This window comes from Lipophrys pholis (assembly GCF_963383615.2).
Source record: "Lipophrys pholis genome assembly, chromosome: 1".
In the NCBI taxonomy this organism is placed as follows: domain Eukaryota; kingdom Metazoa; phylum Chordata; class Actinopteri; order Blenniiformes; family Blenniidae; genus Lipophrys; species Lipophrys pholis.
The window spans coordinates 6,027,960-6,050,838 of NC_137635.1; the positions used below are offsets into that span (position 1 = coordinate 6,027,960).

Genomic DNA, 22,879 nt, shown 5'->3' on the forward strand with positions numbered 1-22,879 from the left:
ATGCAGGCTGGCCCGAGGATGAATCAGGGATGAGACGAAGGACTAACTCTTTGACACACTCACAGGGAGACTGCTCTGGCTTTTCACGCACACTCACCCGTTGCTCCTGAGGAGGCTGCTGGGGTTTCACGGTGGAGGAGTGGCGGCAGTGTTTTGATGTGGTCTCTCTTTCTGTTTGACTTTTAAGTTGTCGGGGGATTTTTTTATTTTATTTTTTGGTTCTTCTGTATTTGACGTTGTACTTGGGACTGGAGCCTGCTAGCAGGCCACCTGCACCCGGGAAGCAAAGATGAAGAAGTTCTTGCAGAACAAAAAAGGCAGATGCTCTTTTCGGCAGAGCAAACGGGGCTCTCGGTATCCAACCAAAGATTTCTGTAAGTCTTTCTTCAGCTCGGCGCTCTGTGTGAATCCTGCTGCGCTGTGGCTTTGGAGGCTGTGGAGCACATCATCTCCAGCTGAGCTCGAGATTTTTAAGGCCGATCACACGCAGTAAAAACCAACATTTTCTCTCTGTAATACATCCGTATTAGTCCCATTAGAGATGGTCATTCTAGTTTACCTTGTTAGTTTGTCCTTTCTTACCCTTTACCTGCTTCAGACTGATCAGTACAGATCAGTCTGTTCATTTCATGTATAATTACAACTCAGCAGGAGCAGCGTGTGACTTATGCTCTGATGGGAAAAAGAAAAAAAAAAAATCACTTTAGGAACTTTTGTGTCTCAAGCTAATTAAGGTCACAATCTCTGCAACGCTTTAACCTGATTGGCTGTGAATTGTGAACCAGGTCAGGGACCGCTGAGTGTGCCACGGTTCGGGGTGGAGGGTTACAGAGCCACATTTGATAGTACAACTGGAGACGCGAGCGGTATGAGGAGGAAGCATCTGATTCAACCTGTTTTGAAGAAGCTCTTACGTGTTAGGTGTGTTTGACAATGCAGACAGAGGTGAATGATTTGGCTCCGATGGGTAAGTGTTTCAATGTGTGAGTATCTCCTCTGGCTTTTCTTTTTTTCTTTTTTGTGTGTGTGTTGAAAAGCAGCACGAGACTGTTGCGCCGCTGAACTCCACATTGCAGAGTTTATCGATGACATTTCAAGCGTGGCTCCTTTTTCTTTTTCTCTCTCAAAGTCCTCGGCATGCCGACGTCCAACCAGGGCTGGCCTGAGGAGTTCGGCTTCCAGCTGGGTGGAAATGGACCCAGCTACATCCTCGCGGTGGAGGAGGGCAGCAGCGCCCACCTGGCGGGGCTGCAGGCCGGGGACCAGGTGCTGGAGATCGAAGGGCACAATGTGTCGACGCTGGGCCCGCAAGCCGTCGTCGCCATCGCCCAGACGCAAAAGAACATCCCCCCCAGCATCGGGGTCGTGTCCCGCATACAGCAGGTCTCACGGCTTTCCAACGACATGTTTGTCCGTTTGAGATGTCACCCTTGAACAGTTTGTGGTCGTTTGTCTCGCACAGATGGACATCATCCCAGGTCCAGACGGCCGGTTTGGGTTCACCATCGTCGGGGACTGCCCCCTGCTGGTGGAGGACTGCTCCCCTTGCTCCCCGGCCGGCCGCGCAGGCCTGAGGGCCGGCGATTACGTCATGGAGGTGAACGGGATCCCCGTCAGGCAGCACGAGATGGCCGCCGCGCTGATCAAGGCCTCCCAGGGGAGGACGCTGCGCCTGGGGGTGCTGTGCCTCGGCCCGCGGCAGAAACACAACTTCAGCATTGACGACAGTCAGATGAGCGGCGAGTCGGCGAGGCTGGACCGCAAACACAAGGCTCTGGAATTCAACCGGAAGGTAGTTTCACCAGGTCACTTTCTCTAAGGCAGGAAGTTTCAAGAGATTGAAAGAGAATTTCTCCACCTCTTGTCTTATCCAATATTTGTCTGCAAGGACTGACATGGTACCTTTAGGAATTTGCTTTTTATCCCTTCCAACGTCCAACAGTGCGTATTCAGTAAACAAAGATGATCTTGAGTTTTTCTCTGCACCAGGCAGAGATTTGCTGTGATTTCAAGTTTGATGGAGGTGAAAGGGAGGCGCTGCTGTCAGTTAACGGTGATTTAACAGCTCCCACTCCGCTCTCATACAACAGAATGCTTTGTCTATGACAATTCAAGAATGAGAGGTTTGTAATTATTTAAAAAGAAAATAGTCTGTAAAGAAATGCAAAGGACAACATTTTAAAGTGGAATTGAAGCCATTTCAGTACCGCTTAAACCCGAGTATTTAGAGGAAACACACACACACACACACACACACACACACACACACACACACACACACACACCAGGATTTGCCCCTACTCCACAGTGGCGGTAATATTAGTGCCGCTCTGTGTGAAGTCTGACACTGTGTGGAATAACGACAAGGTCGCAGCAGCTATTATATTCTAATATTTGCTCGTTTCGCCCTAAAACTCGTCGTCGATCCCTCTTCAGGTGGACCAGATTTTAGGCGACGAGCCGGAAGTGAAGGAGAAGCTCTTCACGGTGCTGAAGCAGTTTGCAGCAGAGAAGAGGGTGGAGTGGTTGGCCTCCGTACTCCCGGAAATACTGACGACCGATGAGCACCGGCAGCTCTTCTCCAGCATCAGGTAGGAGTCACAGGTTTTTAAATCAATGTTACACCTGGTTTTTAATCCAGAGTGGGGTTCTAGGGGGGCAGCGGTTTTCAAGGTAAGATATGTTTTCTTCCACACGATAACTTTCAGAATCATTGACTATTTTTTAAGATCTTCGAAGCCTATTAGTTTGTTATCGTCTCTTATTTCCGTTGTAAAAGACTAAAATTATTTTGCCTAAATCTTCTACATAATAAATATAAAGCTTCTTCAACTGGAGGAACAGAACCAACAACGATAAAAACTTCTTGAGAAACCAAACATAAACTGGCTTCAGGGCAGCGCTTCATTCCCTAATCGAGACGGCGCTGCCAGCGCTCACACTTTGTGTGTGTGTGTGTGTGTGTGTGTGTGTGTGTGTGTGTGTGTGTGTGTGTGTGTGTGTGTGTGTGTCACTCACACGTTTGACTCACACTCTCACACCACAGAGCAGTTTTCACTCTTGACGCTGCAGTTGTGAGCTGAATCCTCTGCCTTCCCGTGTTTCACAGAAACAGATGAGTCTCTGACTGATAATTGGAATCAAAGAGAAAAGTTGTGGTATTAATTGTCCATCCTGTTACACACGGCAGTAAGTTTTGCAATATCGGCTCGTGGTTTAGTTTAGTTTAGTATTTCATTACTGCACCACTTCACTCCTCTATTAGGTCCCAGTCACAACTAAAATAATCTGCAGGGATTGAACTCATAATGACCACGTTAACAGGATGTCCCTGTTGTTGGTTCCACTACATGCTGGATTAGATGGGGGGGGGGGGCATTATGAGGCTACGCTCGGTTTAGGTAGGCCCCATCTGCCACCCGGGGGTAAATCCAAGTGACCCTCCGAGTGAAACTGGAGGCTGAGTGTTCACGGAGGGGCCGGCCGGCGGTTTGGAGTTTTTAAGCGGTAAATGAGGATTGGCAGCGTGAGCCCGCATTCTCAGCATGGCAGCGTCTGTGAGGACGAGCCACAGGCAGATTTCGTGGAGTACTTGCTCATTCCCCCCCTTCAGCAAAGAAAGCATGCAAAAATGAAACCTGGAGCCACGTCCAGCAGGGTTTTTTACTTTTTTTTATTGTTTTTTAATAGCCAGACCTCTGAACGGGAAGAAGCGTCGAGGCGGCCAGAGTTTTGAGCCAAAATGAAAATGACGAGCGTTTGTGGCTCTCCATGAGTCCCCTGATGGTTTATCCACAGATTGCACTTCTTCCATAACTGCAGCCAAATCGTCCTTTTACTCTCCCACTACACAGGCTTTTCCACTAAACTACTACTACCACACCATATTTTATTTATTATTATTATTTATTATTATCATGACGTGAGACGACACAATTGCCCGGCATTAAATAAGTTATTAATAATTCAAAGGACTCTTCACTGTTTGTATCCTGACGGTTCCTCCTGCACCAGTAACCATTACTATGGTCTCTCTTTGGTCCTCCACCCCCACCCATCCTCCCAACTCTTACCTCTCCCTCTCTCCCTCTCTCCCTCTCTCCCTCTCTCCCTCTCTCCCTCTCTCCCTCTCTCCCTCTCTCCCTCTCTAAAGGGGGTTTTGTGTTGTTGTTTTTTTTACTCTGATGGATTTTCTCCTCATTATTCTCCTCGGCACTCGGGCTCTTTCTGACCGTTTTCCCCCGACGCTCGGCGGAGACGTCCACCGACGTTCCACCGTGCTTCAAGGTTCCTACCGCATCTTTTAATCTTCCTCACAGCCGGTGACAGTCTTCCTCGCCACCGCTGTGCAACTTTTGCTCGCGTTGAGTTGATTTCTGAGCTATGGGGGACAGCTGAAGGGGGATGGATTGTCTGGGGTGAGTACGTCCTCTCGCTCTCCACACCTCATCTCCTTCCTGCAGCTCCAGGAGAACAGGGTTTGGTTGTTGGATTTCCTGCCTTGCTTCTGTTTTTTACGCAGCGGTAATGAAAGTGTAATTATGTATGTGAAGTGGGCAGTTTAGTAAATATTTAATGGAGGCTGCTGGAGATATTTATGATCTAATGTTTTAAGCTGCAGAAATTCCCCCTCCACTTGTTATTTTTTTAAGATCTCTTCGAGGCAATTTAAAGTTTTAAATCTATCATTTGAGTTATGGGGGCTAATAACAGTGTGCTCCTGTATAGAAACCGTCTGCTGCTTTTAAGTTTACCTTCCTGTGTAACGTGGGACTTTATCACACCTTGGCTAACCCACTTACCCAGCTCCAATTAACCAGGCCAATCATGGGTTTTTTGTTTTTTTCTTCTTTTATGACGGCTTTCTATAAAGGAATGACTCCGATCTCAACTTGGCCACCGTTGTTTGTATGAAGCCACAATACTGCAGCCTTAAGCTGCTCCCTATCCGCGCTGCATGCCGTGCACAAAGCTTTCTGTTTCAATAGTGACGGTGTTTAATCCTGACTGCATGGGAGTCAGTGGCCGGAGCTAATTTGCACTGAACAAAAGGAGAAACAGACTCACAGCTCTGGTGATTGATGAACGCTTGATGCATCTTTTCTGTTGTTCCCCTTCAGCTGTTGATGTTATCTTAATTAGAATAGTATTGAGCTTATTAAATATTGGAGGAGACCCTGGAGTGTGTTTTCGAGGCGATGCAGCGAGGATGAGAGTGCAGTCAGGGAGGTAGAAGAGTCTGAGCTCGGGCGAAGAGGAAGTGAGAGCAGCTGGGTTGGATGGATTGTAGACGGAGAGACGGAAGAGATGATGAGAAGTCAATGATGTTTAACATGAAAATTAAATTAATTGATATCTGTGTTGCATGTTATTGTCAGCGAGCGGCTCCTTGACTTGTTTTGACCCTCTTAAAGACCATAAAGGGACCTACAATCACATTCCCATAATCCCTGCTCAGCTCATCTCTCCACCACTGAACAGCCCCTCCTCCACATGAAGAAACTGTTCTGAAGGGGTTTGGATTCCACTCCAGGGGTTTTACTGTGGATACTCTTTATCAGAAACAGCCAGGCTCTGCAGGATTTTAGCAGTAATGTTTGCTTCTTTTTATTTTCATAGGAGCCTTTTTAAGTTCCCAAACAAGCCTTTAATACGCCCCTAAGTCTCTGGACGAACACCAAATCAGCCTGAAACGTTCCAAACACATTTGTAATAGTATCAGTTTTAATTCCATTGGCTTTATCCTTAAATGTGTGACCCACCGCCGAGCTTCTCCTCTGTCACTGCTCCACAGAAACTCTCTCTGTCACACACCTGTGCTACTGTCACGTCTGTGTTTCTGCTCACACGCTGGACCCACGTCAGGACATTGGGATGGAAATGAGGTCCACAGCGGCAGTTTTCTGCCTGTCATTTCTCCCTTTTTTGAGAAATCCATGCCTTCCTCCCAGCCTGCTTCCTCCTCCACACCCTCCCGCGGATAATTATAGATCTCTGTTCTTTATAAACGAGGTCGAATCAGAACACTCATTTAGTTTTCAAGAGTTGATGGTGGAAACTTTTTTTTTTTAGTGATGAGGAGGCTCTTTCCACTAATGACAGTGGGTTCGGTCGAGGACACACAACTGCTCTTATGACGGATAATGATAGTAGGAGCAGCTACTCATGCATATATATATATATATATATATATATATATATATATATATATATATATATATATATATATATGCTCATATCAGGCCTGACAGACAGAACGCTGAGAGACGGGGGTCATGCCGGCGCTCTGATTTGAATAAATGGCAAATAGCAGAGAAGCACACACAGCAAACACAGTGTGGGCTGCTACACCTACGGCATCACAGAACGTTTATTTATATCTCAGGAGTGTGCTTATTGTGGCTGCTAGTCTGCGTTGAGGCAGCAGACTGCAGGTACATGTTCACCGCAGCGTGGATCAAAGTCTGCAGAGACGCCGACAGCAGGCTGAGGATACGAGGCCCAGATCTTTAATCAAACACGTCCGTTTAAAAAATGAGATGTCCACCTTTTTGTTTGGTTTTTTTTAAAGTGTTGGCTTCTGTAAAAATGTCCAAATAAGGAGAGAATGAGTGTGTTTTTCTTAAAATAGCTTTGTGAGTGCATATTATACACACACACACACACACAATTCAATATCGAGTAAATTTAACTTCGGGGATGTGGTCATTTAACAGTTTCTCAAACATTCGGAAACTAAAGAGTGACTTCTGTAAAGATTTCCTTCCAGTTTTGTTTGTGTGCAAAATCGACTTTAAAAATAAACTATTATATAACTTAAAACTGTAAACTATAAATGGCAAACCAGTGTGGCTGGACTTCTATTTAAAGGTTCTAAAAATCCTCTTTTCTCAATGTTATACATCAGTGCGACAATAAAATGCGTTTTTAAATGAAAAGTACCATAAATATGACTGACTGGGTGCATGTTTAGCATCTGTGATATCGTTATATAGCATGTATTCCACTACCCTCAACAGTTTATAATGTGTGGGGGGACATTTTACCCACTTCATGTTTTCAGACTGATTTTTGATTGCTGATGTTGAGGGAAAATATCCAAAGATAAAGCTGCTCTAAGGCCCAGATTTCCTGATTTCACACTTCCCACAGTGTCAAGGTTAACATAAAAGTGACTCGAACTACATTAAGTTGATAGTAAAATAACTGTGATGACTATTTCCAGCTCTGAAGGGTTTCCTTTGAGTTATGATGATTTAGAAACATCTTATTGTGGAAAACTTGCGGTTAATTATATACCTTCATCTTTTTAAGTCCACAACAGACTGAAGTAATTAGAAGGTCTAAGAGCCACACTGGAACATGACTGCCTTGCAGTTCAATCATTTAGTGTGACTAATGTACTTAGTTTGTAAAATCAATAGAGATTTCACCTTGAATCACCGATATTCAAAAAAAAACAAAGAAAAACATGCGACATGCTGATTTTGTTTCGAGATACACTATATTGCCAGAAGTATTTGCTCACCTACCTTCTGTTGGGCCACCCTCTGCAGCTGTAACAGCTTCAACTCTTCTCAGGAAGCTTTCCACAAGGTTTAAGAGTGTTTCTGGGAAATTTTCACCATTTATTTGGCCAGACACTGATGTGAGACGAGAAGGCCTGGCTACGGACCTTTACTTTGTGCACTGGTGTGCAGTCATGTTTGGAAGAGGAAGCAGCCGTCTCCCAAACTGTCCCCACAGAGTTTGGTAGCATGAAATTGTCCAAAATATCTTATTATGCTGAAGCTTTCAGAGTTTCTTTCAACTGGCTGACCTTGCTCTGTGATTTCTCGTGGCCTCCCACTTGTTGTTACCAATAACTTCCGCTCTGCTATAGTTCTACTGTTACAGCTGATTGTGGAATATTTTGTAATTTCACAGCTTGCACCACACTGGAATTCACTGAGCTCCCGAGAGAGTTTGCCTAAGTGCTTGATTACACACACCTCTATGGAAGTGACTGGAATGCCTGAAGTCGATGATTTAGATAGCTGAGCGAATACTTTTGCTAACATATAATAGTAGTACTTAAAAAAAAAAAAAAAAATGGCTGCCTTGGGAAAATCAACTGCTCAGTCCTGCATCTGCTTGAAGCTTTGAAAAGCAAAATACTGCCGACCATCTTTTCCTCTTGTGTTGTGGTGCTGAAAGGAGAGCTCCCGATAACTGGCTGCACTTCCAAATACGGCCAGCAGAGGGCATGATGTTGAGAATCGCTGGGCTGTCAATGTATTAAAGTGTGACATGTTCGAGTCTTTGAATCATCAGATCTCTGATGTTGATGTGTACATTGTTGTCACACACGCTGTAGCTCAACACAATACGTTTGGTTCAGCTTCAGAAAGGCAGACAGGTCATTAGTATCTCTCTCTCACTACAGATCTCAAATAATTAAATTTTCCAGTAAAATCAAAGCTCGTTATCGTCCAGGAGTTTATTTAATCAGCACTGATTTTTGGGTTCATGAAAGAAAGACACATCACAACACTTCTGCGGTTTCTTTTATACGCTCACAACTTTCAATGTCGTGTTTTTCTCCATATATCAGCTCTTGATAACTGACCCACTAATGTTAAAGAAAATCCACCTTCAGGTTGCTTCATTATCTGCCACAAAACGGGGCTGAAAATGCCTCGTATTTAATGGAAATCCTTTCAATAATGTGTTCAAACCGGTGAGTTTAATGACATAAAGAGTTGTGGCTTGGACTCACATTTACCCTTTTCAGTGTCTTTTACACCAAGTGTGTCCTAATTGCTTCATATTTAGCCGTCAAAGAAATTGCTGTTGCAGCTTAATTGGCTTTTGGTGGCAGAGCGCAGAGCTCGCTGTTGACTCCCCCCTGACTCCGTGAGTGTGTTTGCTGCTAATTACTGGACTGGTGCTGCTTTCAACAGACACTCCACCTCGCCTGCTCGCGTCTGATTCATCTTCTCAGCAGCGAATCAGCCGGTCGGGACACAACAGACTGGTGTAGGTGGCAACCAAAATGGTTTGTTTGTGCAAAATGTGTGCTCGGCCCGAGCTCCTGCTCGGATCCTAATGCCGCCGCGGTTTGACAAACACAGAATCAAATTATCAATTTTTGGCTCGCTTTCGTGTGTCAACTCAGAGTTTTGTTTATCTATAAATTTTTTTGCTGCCAGTCAACCCGTGAAGCCTGAATCTGTTTGTTTCCCACTGGGAAAACATGTTGGTAATAAATGCTGCGTTTGCAGTGTGTCTTTAAAATCAATCAATCAATCAATCAATCAATCAATCAATCAATCAATCAATCAATCAATCAATCAATCAATCAATCAATCAACCAACCAACCAATCAATCAATCAATCAATCAACCAACCAATCAATCAATCAATAATAATAAAACAATTATAATAATAAAACAATTATAATAATTATTATTATTAAAAACGAATACATATCTTAAATGAATAAAATAATAACAATAATTATAATTATTTTCATTATTATAATTATCATTATTATTATTTTATTATTATTAATAATAAAAATAAATGTCTTTTAAATAAATGCTGTGTTTGCAGTGTGTCCTTTTATTATTTAATCAGCAGAATTTTAGACAAATAAAGGCATCCTGTTCGCTTCTTACTGATTGACGTATACATGCAGGATTGTTCTGACGATTCGAAAAAACAAAGCAGGGAAAATGATCAGGAGGTTCTTTCATTAGGTCATTTTTCATACAAGAAAACATAAAAACGTAGAAACAGGATGAGCCAAGGCCAAAATGCTGAACAAACTGTACTTTTCCCTCCGATAAACTGACCAGGAAATTAGAAGAACTTCATCACATTTGCTAGTTTTTCTGTTTTATTAAAGTCAACATGTGAATCGGCCGGATGATAAAACAAAGAACTACTAACGGCGCTCAGGTTAAGCTGATCACTTTTGCTATTCTCCCTCTTTCACTCTGAGTTTATTGAAGATGAAATAATTGAAGCGCGAGATAGAGGCAGATGATATTGTGTACTTTACACTCATGGGCTGATCACACCGTCTCAGCAACGCGACAGTTCGTCAGTGCACTGGGTTCTTGAGGACAGTGAAAGATGACACTGAGGTCGGACTTTGGCTCGTTCAAGTGTTCTTGGTGTCTTTTGCATCATTACAGTCCACATACGAGTCCGTGTGCAGGTTTGGAAGGCCCAAAGGCTGCAAATACTCTCTTTTATTCTATTCTATTCTATTCTGGAAAACATTCACATGCACAACAATTCTAATGTCATCATTTAAGGTGAGAGAAACCTTCAAATTAGGATCACTGTTTTAAGTGGACAAAGTGTGTGTGTGTGTGTGTGTGTGTGTGTGTGTGTGTGTGTGTGTGTGTGTGTGTGTGTGTGTGTGTGTGTGTGTGTGTGTGTGTGTGTGTGTGTGTGTGTGTGTGTGTGTGTGTGTGTGTGTGTGTGTGTGGGCTGGCTGTCTTGTCTCCTGGCAGCAGTTCTGATCACTTGAATGGAAAGTTTCTTTCTGTTGTCAGGAGCGACTCATTACTTTGTTGTGTTCTAATCGTCGGTTGCTGTTGTTTGAGAATCAGCCAGCGCTCTGTACACAACGACACACAACAATACACAACGACACACAACAATACACAACAACACACACACACACACACAGTTTACACTCGAACCTCCGCTCTCGTTTTCTCCTCGTGCGTTCAGGATATAAAACTCTCTATTCATCATTTGCTCTTCTGCTGTTTGGTTTCTTCTCTTATTTATTTATATTTTCTACAAGGAGCTGGTGTTTTGAACCATTTCGACCCAGAAATGTTTTTTGTGTCTGATTCGAGGTTTGTTGATGTCCGAGGTCACCGACGTAATGCCAGCTTCCTGCTCGGGCGCTCACGCTGACGGAGTGACACCGAGGTGATGTGTGGACGGAAGTGTAGGAGAGAGAGTGAGGATGAGAGGCTGTAGATGGAGAGAGAGGGAGGAGAGAGAGGGAGGAGAGAGAGAGAGAGAGAGAAAGAGAGAGAGAGGAGAAATCCCATGCTCGCTCACTCCCACACCTTTTTCTCATGCTGTACTCTGTGGCTCACGCTGCAGCAGTCAGACTCCAGCAGGCTCTCGTCAGAAAAAGATGTTTTCTCTCTGGCGACATTATTTTTTCTTCGCTCTTTCTTCTTCTTTCTGAGGACAGTTACCGTCAGGGACGAAGACTCCTCCGCCGTCGGTCTGTAGCTTTGAGTGTGGAGCTTGACGGGGAAGCCTGTTGAGTTGGACGCTAAATCGTCTCCCGGCTGTTATTTTCACACGATGACCGACTTGTATGATTTCACAACAAATACAGGAGGATCTGTGATATAGATCTTCTTTACCCCCTCCTCCTCTTCCTCCTCCTCCTCTCGACGTACTCTTTTTTCGTGAAACAAACCGCTAACGTCGCCCCGTTTGTTGTCCTCACATGCCACCATGTTCGCCAGAATCTTCATCCCTAAGAAGCACCGGCAGCGCTTCGACGAGGCCGTCAACCAGAACGTCATCAACCGGTTGTGCCGCAGCAAGAGCATCAGCGAGCCGCAGGGCAGGATCCGCCGCAGCCGGAGCGAGGATCCGTCGGAGCGCCACCGCGGGTCCAAGCGGGCCAGCTCGGTGCCGAGGGACGGGGGAGAGCCCGGGGAGAGGGAGCGGGAGCGGGGGGGCGGGGACAGAGACCGGGGCTTGAGGAAGTCCGTCTCCGGGATACCAGCACATCCGCCGATCGGACCCAATCAGAGGTGAGCACAGTGACGCTTTTGATTCAGTTTCCCGTGGAGTCGACACCATTCTGTATTCATGTGTTGTTTACTGCGGGAGTCCAGGCTGCTCGCAGGTCTGCGCTCTACTTGTAAAACAACAACTTCCAGTAGTCGCCGGTGGTCACATGTTCTGGTTTAAAGATGGATGTGAGTCAGGGGACAGAGTCTCTGCTTCTGGCTTGTTTACTTGCAGCAGTGAGTCTTTTATCCTAAAGCTCCCTTCTGCTCCAGAGGCTCAGAGAGATCCACAACCCCGAATCGGCAAATATGAGACGTTGGTTTGTTCAGAAAGTGTCTCTTTCATCAAACACCCACATCTTTTATTTATCCCGGGAGACTTGACCACCTCCTCACCTGTTCAACGCGACAATCCCCCTCCGAATCCCTGACCACTCAGCCTCTATTGCACCTCTTCCACCCACACACACACACACACACACACACACACACACACACACACACACACACACACACACGCACACGCACACGCACACGCACACGCACACGCACACGCACACGCACACGCACACGCACACGCACACACACACACAATCCAATTCCATCCAGTTATTGATGCCACAATGGACTCACAGCGGGATTACAAGAGTGGCAGCAGACTCCCACACCAGATCTGTCGTCATCCACACCACAGTGAAAATGTGGCGATACACATGTCAAACAACAATACTAACAACGGCGCAGGAGGCACAGGCGCTAAAAAAAAGTTGTGCTGCAATGCCCTAAAACTAAATAAACCCCAGGAGTGTTGCGTAACGCTGATGTGTCTCCACAGGAAGTGGCAGGGAAGATGGACAGGTAGAGAAAGAAACCACAGAGGTGGAGAATGTCGAAAGGATCATTTCCTGACAGACACTGATGCCTGGAAGGAAGGCGAGAGATAGAAATCATTAATCATCATTAATCATCATTAATCATCATTAATCATCATTAATCATCATTAATGATAATAATAATAATAATAATAATAATAATAATAATAATAATAATAATAATAATAATAATAATTATTATTACTCAGTGATGTTATAATATACTGTGACCTTTTAGGTTAATTTTTGACTATATATGTTTTTAAGTGGAAAACTAGTTTTCACAGTTTAATATTCACGGGTAGTTCAAGTTATGTAGTAGGCTGCAGCTGCATGCTTTCTTTAGTCCAACAAACACACACACACACACACACACACACACACACACACACACACACACACACACACACACACACACACACACACACACACACACACACACACACACACAGAGCCCCCTATATGCCTCTCTACATTTAGCTTGTCTTACATAACAGCCACTAACTGCAGCTATCAAAGAGTAGATTTGTCTATTTTCTCTCCACTTTCATTTTATTTATTTAATTTTTAATTCTTTATTTTTTTTTGTGCCTTCCCCCGTGTTTATACACCATGGCAGTGTTGCCTTGAGCCGTCTCCATGGCAACGCAGTGGGGATAGATTGCTTAAAGTCAGTAAGTAGAGGCTCCGCCGTTGCATTTCTTCACCGGGCTGAACGAGGGAGAGGCGCCGTCGCCGTCGCCGGCGAGCGTCTCCCCGCGTGTGGAGTCGAAGCTGTTGGATCGAAATGATGAGCTCTGATCGCACTGAGTCGGGTCGTGGCAAAATGAGCAACGTGTCCTGGTTTTTATTCAAACTCCCGCCAACAGGAAGTGACACGGGGGAAACAGAGTTTTATACAGTTTGTAGACGAGTTTTATTCTTTACAGAGCAAAACCATGCAGTTGTTCAGTTTGTTTGATCGCTTCTCATCCTCTGCCTCATGCAATGAGAACTTTGTTAACTCTGAGTTCTCATCAAGTCGGAGTTTCCTGTTTAAGGATGTAAACATTTTAATAACTTGAGGTCGGAAGTAAACACACACTTGGGGAAAAAGTGAAAATGTGACATGTCTTTTAATTAAAACCGTTGGTCTCTTAATATTTTCTAAAACAGGAGCATAGTTGAGGAGCTGTCACATCTCACGCTCACATTTTTTCATGATTTTCATGATTTAACACGGGACGGACAAACGCAAAAGGATTTTCAGGGCCATTCAGCATATTTCTGCACTGAAAAGACAAAAAGTTAAAGAGGCTCTAAACCTGTTCGACGTCGGGAGTGAAGTACGGTAGCAAAGTGCGTGGAGTAACAGTAAGTGTATAGACATGGCGGACATCCCACCTCCGGAAAGGTTAAAAAAGAAAGAAGACAAAATCCAAAACAACGTTCACAAAACTCAGCCACATTCTCAAACACTCGGTCAGATCTTCAGTTTCCCAAGACAAAACCCTGGAGGGGCGCTTGAGCTTATTTGACGACTCTATTCTCCCAGTTTCACCTGTGAGAAATCCTCCTGTTTTCAAATGGTACAATAGGGGTAATATTGGTTTATTTAGAAGTTTAATTTGAATATAAATGGTATTTAAGAGTGCTTAAGTTTTTTCACATTTTCTCTATTCTAGTGGTTTATACAGAGATAAAGATTTAAAACAAATTTAGCTTTTTGCGCGTCAGTCTGTCGATGTCACTCCCTGCATCACTCCCTCAGGATCGTCCGTGTCTACAGGGGGAAGAAGAACTTCGGCTTCACGCTGCGAGGTCACGCCCCCGTCTGCATCGACTCCGTCATCTCAGGTACGTTTCTCCTCCTTCCCACCAACCGACGCGTACAGACCGACCCCCCCTGTGTGCAACAGGAAGCAGATTAGTGTGAGGGGAAACCCCTGGGAACACGGTGTGCCGGAGCAGGTCTTCACGGCAGTCAGTCAAAAGTACAAACAAACATTTAGATTCATAGAACGTGAATCGATCCTATCGAATCACGAGGATTTCACAATGCAAAGCTTTTATTTCTCGTGTCGTGACCTTTAAATGTGATATATGTCATTGTCTAATGTTTTCAGGGAAATATCACATTGCCTGCTAAATTAAATAAGAATTCAAAGCCACACCGTGTTGTGCCATCGGTGTCTGATTAAACAGCATTTTTACTCAAAAAGTTAACAATTCTCAAAAGAAATCTTTTGAACAGATATGTGTGACGCTAGGTTCCTCGACGTCAGGGTGAGTTTGTAAAAACATGCATGAGGCTGCAGCTATAGGAGAAGTTTTCTTTGTTTTGCAGCAGAAGGTTTCAATAAAATTGGCTTTATGTTGAGATTGTGGTGTAATCGTTTGGTTTTGTGAAAATGCTGACATTTTGATAATATTAATAATAATAATAATAATAATAATAATAGATACATAAAAATACCGGTAATAAAAGTCACAGAACTGCAAACTGAAAAAGGTTTTTCGTCCCTTTTTAAAAGATTCTGTTGCGTCCTCAGATGGTCTGGAAGCAGAATTTTCTTTTCTTCGTTTTGATTGTTTTCTTGATTTTCATTCAATTTGTCAAATGGCTGTAGCTTTCTGTTAAGTGTCTGAGAGGCGAATTGCTACTAGGAGCTTGTGGAGAAACGAGTTGATTAGTTTTTGCTTTGTATTCTTTTTTAATCCTTTAATCATTTAAAGGTGATTAACTGTTGATTTCTCAAAGAAAATTAGCAGACAAGTGAGTCTGCGATGCCGCTGTTCAGGGAATTTACCAGATCCATGGGTGAGGAAGCAGAGAGAGGGAGGCGTGTGTGTGTGTGTGTTTGTGTGTGTGTGTGTGTGTGTGTGTGTGTGTGTGTGTGTGTGTGTGTGTGTGTGTGTGTGTGTGTGTGTGTGTGTGTGTGTGTGTGTGTGTGTGTGTGTGTGTGTGTGTGTGTGTGTTTTTGTGTTTGATGATGGCACCGTTCCCTCCCACCACCATCACCATCTCCCACCAACATGTGCTGAAGCAGTGGACTGACTCAGTGGGCCTTATGGAGGCTGCGGGGGCAGGTGGCATCTCTCCTCGTCGTGATCTGAGCTAAAAGTTCCTTTATGATTAAAAAAAACAAACAAAATCAAAAAAAAATAAGCCTCAGACCTGGTTTGATGCTCAGTTCGAACCTGGCAAATAAAAAAGTCGATGATCACGTGATCATCGACTGAGCGGCAATTGTTTTGACACAGAACTGTTTCCTTACGTAATACGATTTAGCACGGAGCTCGTCTGGTCCTTGACGGGCTTCGGTGGATGTCAGTCACGCACGCACGCACGCACGCACGCACGCACGCACGCACGCACGCACGCACGCACGCACGCACGCACGCACGCACGCACGCACGCACGCACGCACGCACGCACGCACGCACACGCACACACACACACACACACACACACACACACACACACACACACACACACAGATTGACAGCATCACATTAGTCACCAGCTCTCCCGGTTCTCCCCCGTCTGCTCGGTGCACCTTGTTAGCCGCTGATGTCGTGCCAGGATCAGTTTTCAAATCTGTGATTGACGTCTGACGTCCCTGCTCTGCCTCTCAGACAGCCCCGCTGAGGAATGTGGCCTGAAACCAGGAGACCGAATCCTCTTCCTCAATGGACTGGACATGAGGTTGGTCACTTCTTCTATTCCTGTCTTTAAGCCGTTGATTCTTTTTCGTGTCCTCGTCTCAACCTGGAGAGAATGACCTACTCTTTCCCCAACCGGTGTCACTTTGTCTCTGTGTCCCACTCTCTCTGCCAGATCTGAGACATCTTCTGTCCTACAATACTATAATACTTTGATAAATCATGATTCAGTGCCTTTTCTTAGTGGTTGCATCTGCCACCTCATTGCCTGAGATTCCACCGTGAGCAGGGACCCACATAAACTCCACAGACCAGCCTGTTGACTCGGCGCTCTTAAGTGAATCTCACATATTAAGTCAGACTGAACCTTCCTGGTTCGACCTTCCTGTCTGCAGGACCATTAGAGCAGCTGCTGAACATATTAACCAATTTTGTCCACTCATTCTAATGGACAGTACAACGCTATAACTTCTGATGTAAACACAGACACATCATTTGGAGGTTGGTCTCTAATGGAAAGCACTTTTTTTTATTATTAGTAGCACTAGTGGTTGGTAATATTGTGTTTTTCCTCTGCACTTTGCCGTCCAAGTGAATGAACTCAGACAATATATTTAAACATCAGAGCTCAGGAGGAGCCATCTGCTGCCATGAATTCACACTCGCAAAAAACAGCTTTGACAGAGTCAGATAATCCCATCACAAGTAAATACAGCTTTTATTTGGTTTATTGCTCCTGCTTTCTCCTGCAGCATGACTTCACAGTTTGTCTGCCTTGGATGAGAGTCTCACTCTCGCACGTGGATTAAACTCTTAAAAGAAAAGTTTTTGTCACATCAGGGGAAAGTTTCCTCTTCACTAGTTCTGCTGCTGGCGTGTGTGTGTGTGTGTGTTTGTGTGTGTGTGTGTGTGTGTGTGTGTGTGTGTGTGTGTGTGTGTGTCTGTGCGCGCGCGTGTGTGTGTGTGTGTGTGTGTGTGTGTGTGTGTGTGTGTGTGTGTGTGTGTGTGTGTGTGTGTGTGTGTGTGTTGCGGCACGTGACACCTTCCTTTATGTAAACTCTCACTTGTGGGAGTCTTAGTAGTTCTTTTGTGGACTTTCACCACCTCTCGACCCCGGCAGTCCTCCCAGCGACTCGCCGTGGGCGTCCACATGAGAGATCCACCGCAGGACGAAGCCGGATCGCATACGAACTCTTAACATAACACAACTCTTAACGTCTCCAGCGCCTTGGTGAAGACACGGCATTACTCATCCTGCCAGCCTGATAGACCAACGTGGAGGAAGGAGTGTGGAGCCGTTCCCACGGCTGCCTCATGCACCGATGTGATTGGCGCGCCATAATATTGCGGCGCTGCAGCAACAGAGAGGCGGCCATGGAAAAACAACAAGAAAAAGAAGGAAGAAAAGAAAAAAATACAGGCCGACGCAATGTGTGAGCTGCAGTGTGAACGTGTGGTGGAAAACATCAGTAGAAAACGTTCTGGAGCGGCGTAAATAAACAATGGAGGCTTTATCGGCACGGACCCTAAGAGGAGCTACTGGGCAGAGTGATAGAACAACCTCATCTTTATTTATCTCGTAGTTGGTTAAGATATACTTTCTGGATTGTCAGCGATCAAATAAATCCCTCGTTTTTCCTTTTCATTTCATTCATTAGTTTATTTGGACGAGACAGTGCACATTAATGAACAAACCGTCTCTTCATGACGGATTTAGCTCGAGGCTCATTTCCATCCGTTGTCCCACGTAAAACCATGCAAGGTTAAAAACATAAAAACAATATGGTAAAAACAAAGATGATTAAATAAATCTTCCTAAAGAACTACCATGAAGTGCAAATATAATAAAGTGCTTACTCAGCAGTCTGACATAGGTACATTTTAAAGAGCATGATTGTTCTGATGATCACGACTTTGATTGTTGATCAGCCATATCTTATACTTTTTGTTTTTTTCAAACCGATGAAGGTGGAGCTTTTTCAGATAACTGGAGATACAGTATTCCAGTTTGTACAACTTTTACCAGAGAAGGCAATCTGGCTCAAGGAGGACTTTCTAAATATAATTTCAAAATTACCCCTGGTGGCTTACCTGGTATTAGTAAGACTTTTTTTGGGCGGGATAAAATCCCCCGGGACGCTGGGGCCATCCCCTGCACTTTTAAATAATTTTAAATTCTCAAACCCGAAAAGTAGATTATTCTTTAAAATTGCACAATGATGTGGCTTTTTGACAAATACATTGATAAATTGTGTTCCTGTCAGTTTAAGTTTTTATTTTATTTTATTTTAAACCAGCTATTTCTAAAAGCTACAACTTGAATTTTTTTCAAATCTACTTTCTATCTCTTATATAGCCAAGGTTGCCCCCTCTGATTAGTAACTCCACTGTGGATAAAATCACTACCGCTGAATGTGCATAACTAAACCTTTCCTAAAGCAGTTTCTCCTGGTGCAGACAGTCTCTTATTACCCCCTGCAGAGATAATAATATGATTTTATTATTAAGAATAAGAATATGATTTTATTAATATTATTAATAATAATAATAATATTAACTTTATTTATATAGCACTTTTGAGAACATTTGTTGCACAAAGTGCTTTGCAGTATAAAACACACACACACACACACAAAAAAAGATGAATAAAAGACAACAGTAAAAGTTTTTCAAGATGGTTTCATCCTCTATCAGACTGGTGAAGCATTAATGTTCTTTCTGCTCCGGCCTTGCTGCAGGAACTGCTCCCATGAGAAGGTGGTGTCCATGCTGCAGGGCAGCGGGGCCGTTCCCACCCTGGTGGTGGAGGACGGTCCCTCTGAATATTCCTCCGAGCAAACCGACCCAGAGGAATCCCCCAGTCTGCCTCCCACAACATTACCACGTTCCAGGTCAGTGCGCAACCAAACCGGGACGGCACGAGTCTGACGGCGTATTCGCAGTAGAAGTGAAATAACGAGCCGTCCACTCGTCCGTCTGCCGCCCAGGTCTCCGGCCCTCAGCTCCCTCCAGTGGGTGGCAGAGATTCTCCCGCCGAGCATCAAAGTCCACGGGAGGACGTTCAGCCAGCAGCTGGAGCATCTGCTGACCATCCAGGAGAGATACACCGTCTGCAAGGCGTTGGAGACCTTCTTCCAGCACAGGTGAGCGGGCCCGGCGCTGGACTCGCCTGAGTCAGCAGAAGCGTGAAAAGCAGCCATTGCTTTTGAATGTTGCAGTGAAAAAGTCTCTAAACTGCAGTAAAGACCAGATATATTCATTCATCTCGGTACTCGACTCAGAACTTGTTAAGTTAAACTTGACAAATGACGGAAAACTAGCGGTTGCCGGGGAAACCTGTCCACACCGCACTCAAGACTTCTGCTAAGTATAGTCTTAAGCGGGCTTCACTCAGAAAATGAATGATGGCTTGAGAGAAAATGATGCACATAGGCAAGTGAGACGCTTTTTTCTCCCAGTGGGCTCCGATCGTGTTTCCTGGAGGATGAAGGGATCGACGGTACAGACGGGTGGAGAATTAGCTCTGCAGATGATGCAAACATGTGATGTGATGTGATGTGATGCAGCAGGATTTAAAAGCAGAAAAGCCAATTGAATTTCTCCCCGTGCGTGCATACACATGACACCCCGAGGGATAAATCCTGCCATAACTGGCATTCCTGTTGTCCTCCCACCTTTTTACATAATCAGTTTTCATCCTGCATCTTCTATACATGCCACTGCAATATGTAGAATCTGCATCAGGAGTTAAATCCTCACGCTCACCGGCTGCTTACGTAAAGATGGTGAGCCGTGTGTTTTGTGTTTTGCAGGAACGTGGACACTCTGATCGTGGACGTGTTTCCTGTGCTGGACACGCCGGCCAAACAGCTGATCTGGCAGTTCATCTACCAGCTCCTGACCTACGACGAACAGGAGCGCTGCCAGAGCAAACTGTCACGCTTTCTCGGCTTCAAGAGCAGCGGTGAGCCGAAGCACACCATGAAGGGATTACCCTCTGTGTCGTGAGCCAATAGAGCTGCCTTATAGCTGATGCACAGATTTTATTCTACTATTACTGGATTCCTCACCGGTGATCCTGATGAATCAGCATGTGTTTTGGATAACAGTAATAAAAAATAAAAAAAAGTCCCTGAAGGCTTGTTTGCTCCTCGCAGCTGTGCTGGAGCCTGACGGAGGCACGGAGCACCACCGCCGCAGCAGCTCCATGCGCGTGACGGGGACGTCGTACCGCAGCAGCCTCCGAGAGAGGAGCTCTGACGATTGCATCATCGGGACTCACTTGGGAATGGGTATGCTGCGTTTTAACGACATCCCACCGAGACCTCCCAAACACATTTTTTATTCTTTAGACAAATTTGACATTTTAGAATAGAATAGAATAGAATGGCTTTATTAATCCCAGAGGGAAATTCCTTTAAGCATTGCTCCACATCGAACAAATAGAAAGAAGGTTGAATATCAAATAAGACGGGACAAAAATAAGCTTCCATTTTTTCCACAGTATTCACATATTTCATTAAAGGCAAAGTATCGAGTCTTGAAGTGCTTATATGAGACTTGATATCAGTCGTGAGGCTGCTTGTAAGCCTACGAACACACAGAACAGTGATGCTGGAAACAAAGAGTGGCAAACGGACTTTCAGTGAGTATTTAAAGGCTTCATGAGAGAAACATTGCAGTCACTCGCCTTCATATCTGTGCTGCGAGAATAAAACACTGCACGCTGTTTATTTCCAGCAAAGGTGTGTTCAGGCTTCAGGTGTTTTTCATCACCATTTCTACCTTCTGCTGCCAAGTTCTGGCCTCTTGCTCCCCTCCTGTCCCGCTCTGCTCCATCCACCCTCCTCCCAGCCGGGCGAGGACGGATGGCGGAGGCTCCACGTCTACGTGTCACTAGTCATGCTTATGTTATATGCTGTAGGGATTCATGTTGATGAATGCGGCAGCCCGGAGGAGAGACAGTCCGGAGATGGAACCTCCTTCCCCGAGTCGCCTGACCTCAGTCATGTAGGTACAGCCGCAGCTTTGTCAGCAGCTTCCTGATCAGCAAACCGGCATTGTGTGGATGCCGGTCATGTTACCTGTGCTCTTCTGCTCTCACAATATTTGAAGGTCTGCTCACTTTCATCGTAAAGCTCCCTTAAGCAAAAGTTTAATTTCCCACTGTGACTTGCACACACTGAGAGGCAGCAGACCTTCAAAGCCTGCTAACGGCCCATCATGCCTCCGCCTATAGATGACAGGTGTGTACACGGAGCTGGAGAACGTGTACGCAGGGAAGAGTGTGTCCCCGCTGCACGGCGGCTCCTCAGCGGAGCCCGAGGTACCGGGACAGACTGAGGGCTACAGCCGCCCTCTCTCCCCCCTCACACTCCCCCCGCTCACCGGTAATCTCTCAGGTACTTGTGCTGCTGACACACACACACACACACACACACACACACACACACACACACACACACACACACACACACACACACACACACACACACACACACACACACACACACAACACAAGCTTTGAATCCTTGTGCCATGAAGGTCTTTCATCTGCGCCATGAGTCACATGAATGAGTTGCTCTTTTGTAATGAAAGCCACATGGCACAGGACGCATCTCGTGCTCACACAATGTCACATGTGCTATAAATAAACCCTCCTGCGTGGGTTTATGATGGACGGCGTGTCATCGCAGGTGGCGAACAAGCAGCAGATTGTCTAATAAGAAAAGCGTCTGCGTGAACGTGGCGTGAGAAACGCTGATTGTTAAATTTTATAAATTTGTTTTGGTGGGGATGTGTGAGTGAGAATTCATTCAAATCGTCCAATCTGTTCGCTCATGTAAGCCTGCCGATTTATCTTTGTGTTGCCATGGTTACCTCAAATGATAGTCCAGGTGACCACATGGCCAAGAATGTCTGATCACAGTGAGCGGCGTCAGCTCAAGTGACGAGGACAGGATGAGAGAAACAGTCACACTAGCCGCCGTGGAACCTGGTGAACGTCACCGGAAGCCATCTTTGATGTCCTTCTTCGCAGGGAACCGAAAGTCGGGTCTCACCCTGTCCTGGAAGGAGCCCCTTCCCACCCCCGTGTACGAGATCCACCACCAGAGCAGCGTGGACTCGAACCCCTATGTCAGCCTGGAGAGCCCCCCCGCCTCCCCCCAACACTCGGACGGCGGCGCTCCCAACACGCTCACCCGGCGCAGGAAGCTGTTCACCTTCTCCCGCCCGCCGCGCAGCCGGGACACCGACAAGTTCCTGGACGCCCTGAGCGAGCAGCTGGGCCACCGGGTGACTCTGGTGGACGACTTTGCGCCCGGAGAGAACGACTATGAGGAGGTGAGGAAGAGAACTTCTGAAGTTTTCAGTGTATAAGAAGGACCTTTTATCGATCTTTTATCGATCTCACTCTCCTGCAGCGTTTTCTTGGCGGTTTTAAGGAAAATGAACACTGTGGAAACACACTTCACCTCTTTCTTTGAATCTTAAATATATTTAAAGGGGTTGTATTATCCAGCTTTTCAACTCCTCCTCCTGGTCTGGTTGGTCCAGAAACCTTGTATTCAAAGTTTCTAGCTCCTCCTTGATTTT

The 22,879-nt window shown here is 45.3% G+C and overlaps 1 protein-coding gene across 1 annotated transcript in view; it reads left to right on the top strand.

The window, feature by feature from the left end:
• Positions 1–289: 289 nt before the first annotated feature.
• The window catches only part of grid2ipb (glutamate receptor, ionotropic, delta 2 (Grid2) interacting protein, b), a gene marked incomplete at both ends in the record, with an annotated part of 31,118 nt that continues 8,528 nt past the window's right edge, over positions 290–22,879 (top strand). The window contains 14 exon segments of the mRNA XM_080479634.1: positions 290–374; positions 1,130–1,383; positions 1,463–1,792; positions 2,437–2,591; positions 11,493–11,786; positions 14,388–14,473; positions 16,256–16,325; positions 19,021–19,173; positions 19,270–19,425; positions 20,095–20,246; positions 20,440–20,574; positions 21,207–21,292; positions 21,522–21,672; positions 22,323–22,627. Coding sequence (XP_080335760.1) covers positions 290–374; positions 1,130–1,383; positions 1,463–1,792; positions 2,437–2,591; positions 11,493–11,786; positions 14,388–14,473; positions 16,256–16,325; positions 19,021–19,173; positions 19,270–19,425; positions 20,095–20,246; positions 20,440–20,574; positions 21,207–21,292; positions 21,522–21,672; positions 22,323–22,627 — 2,412 coding nt within the window.